Genomic DNA, 9,613 nt, shown 5'->3' on the forward strand with positions numbered 1-9,613 from the left:
CGGCTGTGCCTGCAGGAGCTGTGCGGCCGCGATGCGGGCACGGGGAGCGCGGGGGGCCCTTTGTTTTCCCCGGGTGGGGGGTGCTGGCTTGGCGCGGAGGCCAGGCCCGGAGAAGGGGACCCGGGATCCCATCTGGGGTGATAGGCCCAGGGGAACCAGACGGTTCGTTCCCTAATACTGCTGGACGGAAAAAGTGAGCAGAAAAATGAGTGGAAGAAATGGTAATGTGGATAATAAAAACAGGGAGCCTGGGGCCTGATCCGCTATTTGACTTGGCCTGGTGCGGAGCCGGCTGGTCCTCGCCGGAGCCTTGGGGCGGCCGGTCCTGGGGTCAGGTGTAGTAGTAGTGCCAGAGGGGAGAAATATGATCAATAGCGGTGCTTTAAAAAGACAGGTTAAACAGTCCTATTTCCAGGGGTCTCGCTTGAAACAACTTAGTTCTGTGTATCTGTTCTTCAGTATCTCAGTAAGGGAAAGGATGCTGTTCTCAGGATAGGCCCAGATTCTGGAAAAATCGGTAAGGTGATGGCTCCTGTTCAGCTAGTTATTTCCCAAATGAACCCTGGGCTTTGCTCAAGGCCTCAGGCTCTGAGATGACTGATCTGGCAGCCCTGGTGTGCGGTTCTCCCCAAGCAGGGGGCTGGAGGGGGGAGGTTAATCTATTTTAGAAAGCCTGCCCTGGTGCCTCTCTCCACAGCCTGCACACATTCTTGTCCTCTGAAGAATGCAGGTCTGTTAAGTGTTGGGGGCTTTTAGGCTGGAGGGTTGTTTCACATGGTCCACGCACTTCCCAGGGCCAGCGGAGGTGCGGCCCAGGGCTGAGGGGCTCCCGGGAGCAGGGCCAGCTTTGGGGTAATGGTCCATGTGAACAGAGCATGGGGCCAAACACTACTTACCTAGTGAGTCTGGGGTCAGGGGGATGCTGTGCAGAGGTCATTTTCCTGAAGGGGTTCAGGAACTGACCTGGCCTCTTGTGGACCACAGATGACCGTGGGCCCCGTCAGACCCCACCAGGCCTCCTGGGCCCGGGGATTGCATTCTCATGGGCGTGCTTGCCTGCTGTGAAAGGGCACAGCTAGATGCCACCATCACGGAGAGCGGCTGCCCAGGTCACTCCATCAGTGCCTATGGCTGTGGCCCTTCTGCACTGCCTAGAAGAGACGGGCCACTCTCTCCCTCCCTCCCTTCTACTCTTCCTAGTTCTTTCCTTCTTGCCCTTCTGTGTCTACACAGAAGCCTTCTCCCCAGGTTCTTCCTGAACCAACAGCCACCCCCAACCCTGTGTCTCATGCTGGTGGAAACAGCCATGGAGGGGGGCAACCCCACTCAGATCAGTGCACTCTGAAGCAGATGCTTGGCACTGGCTTGGGCCCAGAGAGAGGGTAACCCACCTGCTGGAGGTTCTGGAGTTCCTGGTGGACAGGATAATACGAGGAATATCAAGGATTCCAGTCTGGGTGGGGTGGGGGCTTGTTGCCATGTTGCCAGGTCTTCCTGGCCTTGCAGCTCTGATGAGCTCTGCATGTGGGGGAGCAGCTGTGACTCAGATGTTCTAGATTCTGTTTGCCCCCAGATCACGAGGTGACCTCATGAAAAGCTGGGCTGTTCTTTTGAGGTCTCTGCGTCTTAAGGGGCTGCAGAGCTAAGGATGCTAGTTTGAGGTGATGACATCCTTTTCATCTGGGGTCCCTAGATGTAGCTCCTTCTCATCTGGAGTCTCTCTCCTTGAAGACTTGTCTCTGGTCTTAACCCTTGGAAGCACCCCAGACTCCCCTTTCCCAGCCTGAGTGAGTTGCCTGCCTACCATGAATACCCACCTCTCATTGCACCCCCCCCCCACATTGTCATTACACTTACCTGGTTGTCTGTCCTGCCCACTAGATGGGAAGCTCTTTGAGGTCATAGTCTAGTCCTTGCTCATCATCATATTCTCAACAAAGGGTGTGGTGCTTGGCTTACAATTTGTTGTTGTTCAGTTGCTCACTGGTGTCTGACTCCTTTGTGACCCCATGGACTATAGCCCTGCAGGCTCCTCTGTCCATGGAATTTCCCAGACAAGAGTACTGGAATGGGTTGTTATTTTCTTCTCCAGGGGATCTTCCAGACCTGGGGTTCTAACCCACGTCTCTTGCCTTGGCAGGCAGATTCTTTACTGCTGAACCACCAGGGATGCCCATTGGCTTACTCCTTAGTTTGTTGATTTAATGAATGAGTGCATGTCTTATTGATGCCAGGAGATAACAAGATTGATCTCTTACCACTTTCATTTCCAAAATGTGTAATAATCATTTCAGAACTTATGTTGTGTGTGCACAAAATCAGTATGTTAGCACCTGGAGCTGCCCACCTTCCCATGTCCTGTGTGAGGAAAGTGCAGACACAGGAGCCCACCTGCTCTTCATTTCCTCTGCTGCTGCTTGTCCTGAGTGCTGGCTCAGCCAAGTCTCATCTCGCCAACATCTTCCATTTCACTAGTGAGAGAATGACTATATATATCAGCAGATGAATGGAATAGAAAGCTGTGGTACATATACACAATGGAATATTACTCAGCTAATAAAAAGAATGCATTTGAATCAGTTCTAATGACGTCGATGAAACTGGAACCTATTATACAGGGTGAAGGAAGTCAGAAAGAAAAACACCAATACAGTATATTAACGCATATACATGACATTTAGAAAGGTGGTAACGATGACCCTGTATGTGAGACAGCAAAAGAGACACAGATGTAAAGAATGACTTTTGGACTCTGTGGGAGAAGGCGAGGGTGGGATGATTTGAGAGAACAGCATTGAAACATGTATATTATCATATGGGAAATAGATCACCAGTCCAGGTTTGATGCATGAGACAGGGTGCTCAAGGCTGGTGTACTGGGATGACCCTGCAGGATAGGATGGGGAGGGAGGTGGGAGGGGGTTCAGGATGGGGAACACATGTGTACTCATGGCTGATTCATGTCAATGTATGGCAAAAACCACTACAATATTGTAATTAGCCTCCAATTAAAATGAATTAATAAAAAAAAAAAGTGGTACAGAAATCCCAGACTTTTGAGGAAAGGTAAAGCTGATGGGAAGATGTGCGTGGTCAGTAAGGACCTAGGCCTTGGAGTCTGATTGCTCCCAGGGAGGTTGTCCTTAAGCCTAGTACCCCCATATGTCATCTGAGGGCTCGCATGTGATGACGCCTTGGGCTGTTATGTGGCCCGAGTGGCAGGCCTCTCATTGGGCACACACTAGATGCTGGAGGACCCCAGCTGTTGGGGTTGTCACTGACGAGACTGGTGCTCCGGATGTCCTGTAGACCAACCAGGCACATGGCTTTGTGAGAGCTCGTGTACTTAGGTTTTGTTGGGGCTGATGGGCAACGTTGGTTGATAGCTGTTCTTAGTTCTCTCAGAGCTGCCTCATGTTAGGGAAAGCAAAGATCATCAAATACCCTCTTAGAAGGTGCAAGTATCTTTTAGTTTTATGACTTTCAGTTGACATAGTGTATTAAATTGTTCAGCTGCAATGGGGCAAAATGTTTCCATTTTACAATGAAAATTGGATGTTAATGAATTCCTTATCCTATTTCAGGATTACTATGATTTACAGTGTATGTTTTCAGGTAGCTAAGAAGAGACTCACACTGTAGTATGTGACTCCTTTAGTAATAAAATGCCACAGTGTAAGTTATTTTTAATCCTAAGAGTTGGATGTGGCATAATGAAATAAAATGATTCATCAATAAGGGCGTGCATCTCACATGAACTGACTCTCATGGAAATATTGCCTTATTTGTCTTTCCATTTGCTTTGTGAGGTAGGGAATGGCTGATTAATGAACTTATTTCAGATGTGTTTTTCATTCGAGACTCACCAGTTATCAGATTCAGAAGGCAATTTCTCATCATATTTTCCCACACACTATTTCACATTCTGTTAAAAATACATAGTTGTTTTTTTTTTTTTGCAGGTTCAGATGGACAGTTTGTAAACTAAGCTCAAAGACTTTGTTACATTTTGTGCTTATAACAGGACTAGGAACACCCTTTTATAAGCAGTCTCTCTTTGTCCATCACCTTGGAACCTTTGCTTTATTAGATTTATGTACTTTATGTCTTGCTATGATTGCTGCACAGTCTGTTTTGTGAGAGTTGCAAAATTAATTGTTTAAAAATCCATGTAAGTGCTTTTTTACAAGTCACAGGAGACTGTAGTGCAGTGTTATCCCTATTTTTTTCTAAACTTTTAAAATGTAAGTAAATTATTTTAATATTTGCAGATATTTCTGCAAGGTAATGCAGTATTTGGTATGTGTTAATGCAAGGTTTACATAGAGTGTAGCACTTTAATACAAAATGTGGAGAAAATGGCTGAGCGTGAGTGTCTTACTGTTGTCTCCAAAATGCCATTGGATAGTCATGTTAAAACAACACTATTGTTACGGAACCTAGAGCTGCTGTTGTGTGACTATAAAATTCTGGATTTATGCCCAGCTTAGGCAATGTTATTCTTAGTGAGGTAAGCAAGAGGAAAGAAGGAAATAAGATTGTTATGTTGATTTGATTTTGGGTTATAGTAATCCATGTCTATTTTAAATCAAGAGCATTTTTTTGGAATGAGCATTTTTTTTTCCTCCAAATATTGTGTTATCTTAATTGCCTAACTATCTCTTTGCGGCTTAGATAAGCACAGAGAAAAATCAATACTTTGTTTAAGCAGAAATATTTGGGATGTAGGCCTTTTAGTTTTCCAGATGGAGCATAATACAGTTAGACTGGATAGAGAGAGCTGGATAATTTTCGATGTAAACCAGAGAAGTCTTTGGTTGGCATCTCCATTCTTACTTGAAGAGACATAGACTTCTCTCTGAATAGAACTTTTTTCCAATCCATGTCCATACACGGATACTTCATTTCACAGTTTTAAAGTAGAAGTAAATTTTCTCTTACATTATGCTCGTATAAGTTAGTTAGAACATGTACACTGGCTTATCTGACCTGTCATTTCTTACCACATCTGTGTAAATACCAGGTTTTTTCTTAGAGAATGAACTTATGGTTATGAGGGTGGGGGAAGGTTGGGGGGAAGATTAGGGGGAAGGGATGGCTGGGGGGAGTTGGGGATGGACATGTCCACACGGCTGTAGTTAAAATGGATAACTAACAGGGACCTCCTGTACAGCACAGGGAACTCTGCTCAGTGTTATGTGGCAACCTGGATGGGAGGGGAGGGTAGGGGAGAATGGATACATGTATATGTATGGCTGAATCCCTTTGCTGTCCACCTGAAGCTATCAAAACATTGCTAATCAGCTATACTCCAATATAAAATAAAAAGTTTAAAAGAGAAATGCTAGCTTTTTATTTAAAAACTTTTTTTTTGTTATGTGTCATGTTGATAAGTGTTTTTGTCTCATGACTAGAAGCTAAGATCTAGTGGAAAAATCAATTCTTTGGGGCAGTGGTTTTAAGAGAAGACGGTTCCTGAGTAAATGCTCCTCTTCGGTGCTCCCAGGCTTGTGGACACGCAGAGGGCAGTGCTCCACGCCCTGACCTGTGTCCCTCTGTCTCGGTCTTGCAGGGATCCTGGAGTTCATCAGTATAGCCGTGGGTCTGGTCAGCATTCGTGGCGTGGACAGTGGACTCTACCTCGGCATGAATGAGAAGGGGGAGCTGTATGGATCGGTAAGTGCAGCGGGCTACCTCGCCAGCATCCCTGACTCACGTTTGCTGGGAACCACTCTTTCTCGAGGTTATAAATAGAAATGAAACTGGTGGTGGTGGGAAGGGGAGTGTAGGCTTTCACTTTTTGAAGAAAACCACTTCATTGTTATGAATAGATGTCAGCCCTCAATCTTCTCTAGACCAAAGTTTCTAAAGCAAATGCTTTATTTATATGCTGAGCCATTTTCATTACCCAGTAAATAAAATATTCAAAACTGTGAAAAATCCCATCTTCTGGTATTGAATGGGAGTAATTTTTGAAATGAATTGAAATGATCTCTCCCCAGCTTTGGCAAGCATTGTAATTAAAACTAGAAATAGACCATGCAGTGAGTATCGGCCCTTTTTCTGAGCTACATAAGATTTTCATTATGTAGAGACAAGGAAGATGGAAATTACTGTCAGATATTCTTGTAGGCGAAAAGGAATAGAAAAATATAATAATTATTTGTAACTATTATGAGTTTCTTTTTTCTTGTGTCTTCCTTCCTGTCTCCAGTGGGTTGGAAGCTCCCTGTGGAGGCAGAGAGCACTCACTGCAGCTGGCCGGGCACCTGGAATGGTGGTCTCCAGAGTTTTCTGAGCGTAGATCTCAGTGCCTCATGTCAAATTGTTTAAAAGTTGTGTACATAAAGTGTAGCCCATATATGTTATGTTGTTTTCTGCAGCCCGCATTAAGGTGAAGTGCTCTGAAGGCAGGGATGGACGAGTGGGCAGTTAGAGGCCATGTTCTGTCCATAGCAGATGGACCTGTGTCCTCAAGGCTGTGGCCCGTTGTGGGGGCTTCTCCAGGGGCCCATCTGCCCCATTCCTTGCCCCCGCCCTTTCCGCGTGTCCCCGGCTCAGCCCCTCTGGGGCAGAGACCTGGTGACCATGGGGTAGCGGGGAGGCCTGACTGCGGGCTTGTGAGGCCCCCTGCCTGGTTCAGAGCCTGAGGTGCCCAGCAGAGGTGGGACAGCCCCCTCGCCCTCTGTGTCCTTGCTCGCCTGGAGGTGTCCTCAGGCTGGGGCCCTGCTCGGTGGACGGTGGCCAGGCCTGCATTTTCCCTCATTTCCTTCCTCAGCCTCCAGCCTCCCCCGTGCCCACCCTGGTCCCGCCGACAGAGGGTCCCTCAGCCCCCGACACCGCTGCTTCCTGCTCAGACCGCTTGAGCTCCTGCCCTGAAGGCGCTGGCCACCTGCTTCCAGGCACTCGCCTCGCCGGACCTTGCTGCCCGGGTCTGCTCTGCTAGGCCGTCTCCTGCCCCTGTCCCATGTGCCTCGAGGCTGCCTCCCTGCTCTTCTCTGGTCACTTGTCATCTGATGGGCTGTGGGGTCGGGTCCCCCACCCCGCCCTGCCGTCCTCTCCTCCCTGTGCCTCAGGAGACAGCTTTTTTTCTTTAGGATTCAGTGATAATACTGCCTCTTCTACAAAACCTTCCTACCCACTGGAGCCCAAGTTCTGGGTCAGCATCTCGTATGTGTGTGTGTCCTCTGGGCTCTGGCGGTGCCTTCTTTATATTTCCATCCTCACCTGAGGAATTTAGACTTCTGGTGTGATTATGTGTCTGTGTTGGTTGTGTGTTCATGTTGGTTATGTGTCCACTGGAGGAACATAGACTTCTGGTGTGGTTGTTTGTCTGTGTTGGTTGTGTGTCCAGGTTGGTTGTGTCCATGTTGGTTATATCCATGTTTGTTATATGTCCACTCCAGGAATGTAGACTTCTGATGTGGTTGTGTCTCTGTGTTGGTTGTGGGTCTGCGTTCCCTAGGTGTTGAGGTGGGGGCTGCAGGTTTCCTTTCAGTGTTGCTCTGCGCACAGCCTGGGCCTGCAGCGGCGAGGGTCTTAGTTGGGTTGCAGTGGATTGAACGTTGTGGTTTATTCATGGCTTCCCGACCCTCAATGTGTGGCCCTGGCTGTCTCTGCCTGTGTGGTCAGTGTGTCCCTTGGGCCCTGCTGGAGGGAATGTCCATCTCTGCTCTCCCCCTGCTGAGCCAGGCTGTGACGTGTTGTCCTAGCATCCATCCCTGTGGGGAGAGGCAGAGGCTGGAGAGGATGGTGTCTGAGGAGGGTGGTGGCCATTGGGACACCAGGCTCCCCCACCTGCTCTTCCTGTCCAGATAGGGGCTGGACTCTGGTGGCCTCATGGCTCCTCTGCTCTGGGTCTCGGCCTTTCATGCCTTGGGCGCCCCGGGCTTCACTCCCGTCTTCCCTGCCTGTCCTTTGATGTTCTCTGTGTGCCCATGATGTTACACAGCAGGATCGCCTCTTCCAAGCTGCCTGCCTGGTTTGCCTGTGTGCATACCTCACACAGGTGTGAGGGAGTCCATCTCCTTGGTGGCCAGAGCCACACTGCACTGTGGTTGTCATCACCCCCGTGTGGCAGTGAGAACGGGGTGACCCACACATCTCCTCTCCATCCCAGAGAGACCGAGAGAAGGAAAGAGATGCAGACAGCGATTCTGTTATTAGCATGCCAGAAACGGTAGCTGAGAAGTTTACCTATGTGAAGTTGTGTGAAGCTCAGCGGAGTGGAGAAGATGTGTTTCTAAACATTGAGGAAACCTTGGAAAGACTGATCTCATTGGGAAAGAAGGTGAACAGGAGATTTGGGGAATTAGCCATCACTTTTATAAAGTCTATGCATGTGTAAGTGCAGCAAAAGTTAATGTAAAATGTATTTAGGATTGTTTTTTCTATTTTCATTTATGTGGTTCTTTTGCTTCCAAGACTATATTAGTATTAGATCTAAAAGGTCAGAGGTGAATGGGGTAATACGTATTCAGAAAAATATATAGGATTCTGAACCCTGTTAGAGGGCTTCCCAGATGGCAGTTGGTAAAGAACCCAACTGCCAGTGCAGGAGACATAAGAGATGTGGGTTCTATCCCTGGGTTGGGAAGATCCCCTGGAGAAGGGAATGGCTACCCACTCCAATATTCTTGCCTGGAGAATCCCCATGGACAGAGGAGCCTGGTGGGCTATGGTCCGTAGGGTTGCAAAGAGTCAAACACAACTGAAGTGACTTAGCATGTACACACGTTGTCATACTGTGGAAATAGAAAAAACTCTATTGCTGATGTATACTATGATGTGATTTAAGGAAAATCTGAGCCATTCTATTTCTGGGATGGAGTCTGATTATTGTAATCCTGTTTTGAATTCATCCCTATGTCCATTCATCTGCTCATTTTTTCACAAACATTTATACTTAATATGTGCCCAGATAACACAGCAAGTATCTCAGACTCTGGTGGGAGAAATATACCTATAAATAATTCAGTGCAGTATGAACTGTACCATGTTAGAGGAATCACAGATATCCTGGGAATCCAGAAGAGTGTCTAAGTAATTGCCTGGGGAAATTGGGTGGCAGCACTTCACTGGGTTTTGAGGGATGTATAGGAGTCTCCAAAAAGGGAGGCATAAAAGGAAAGGTATGTAATTTTTCAAATGTAAAGATTAGAATACCCTGCCTGGATGAGATTTAGGAAGGGTATTAGATCTCTCTCTCTCTCACACACACACACATATGAGTGTGTACTTGGGCAGAGAATTAAAATGTTAGAGTACTAGTTTACATTTTTCACTTTTGTTCTCATGACAGAGAAAGAGTAGATGTAAAGCTTCATTACCTCTAGAGTCTTAATCTAAATCATCTGAGCATCATCAGGTTACTTCACAGTGTCAAGAATAATTCACTGTAATAAATACCTCTTTAAAAAAGAATGCCTTGAAAACAATTAATCTGTTTCAAGAAGCCTGCGTTTAATGAGAGTTGTTGACATTTTCATTAAAAAGAGGCAGTGCAGTCTCTAAAACTGTAACGGTACAGGAAAGGGGAACATGGGACCTGAAAACGTGGTGAGGACGATGACAGACCCCTGTTTGTATCCCTTTCAGCACCCGCCGTTTTCTG

The 9,613-nt window shown here is 47.0% G+C and overlaps 1 protein-coding gene across 1 annotated transcript in view; it reads left to right on the forward strand.

Annotated features, from left to right (window-relative positions):
• Positions 1 to 9,613, forward strand: part of FGF9 (fibroblast growth factor 9) — a 29,882-nt gene that overhangs the window by 4,244 nt on the left and 16,025 nt on the right. The window contains exon 2 of the mRNA XM_010851196.1: positions 5,573 to 5,676. Coding sequence (XP_010849498.1) covers positions 5,573 to 5,676 — 104 coding nt within the window. The remainder of the gene's footprint in view (positions 1 to 5,572; positions 5,677 to 9,613) is intronic.

Source organism: Bison bison, unplaced genomic scaffold (genome assembly GCF_000754665.1).
Source record: "Bison bison bison isolate TAMUID 2011002044 unplaced genomic scaffold, Bison_UMD1.0 scf7180017864299, whole genome shotgun sequence".
Classification (NCBI taxonomy): Eukaryota; Metazoa; Chordata; class Mammalia; order Artiodactyla; family Bovidae; genus Bison; species Bison bison.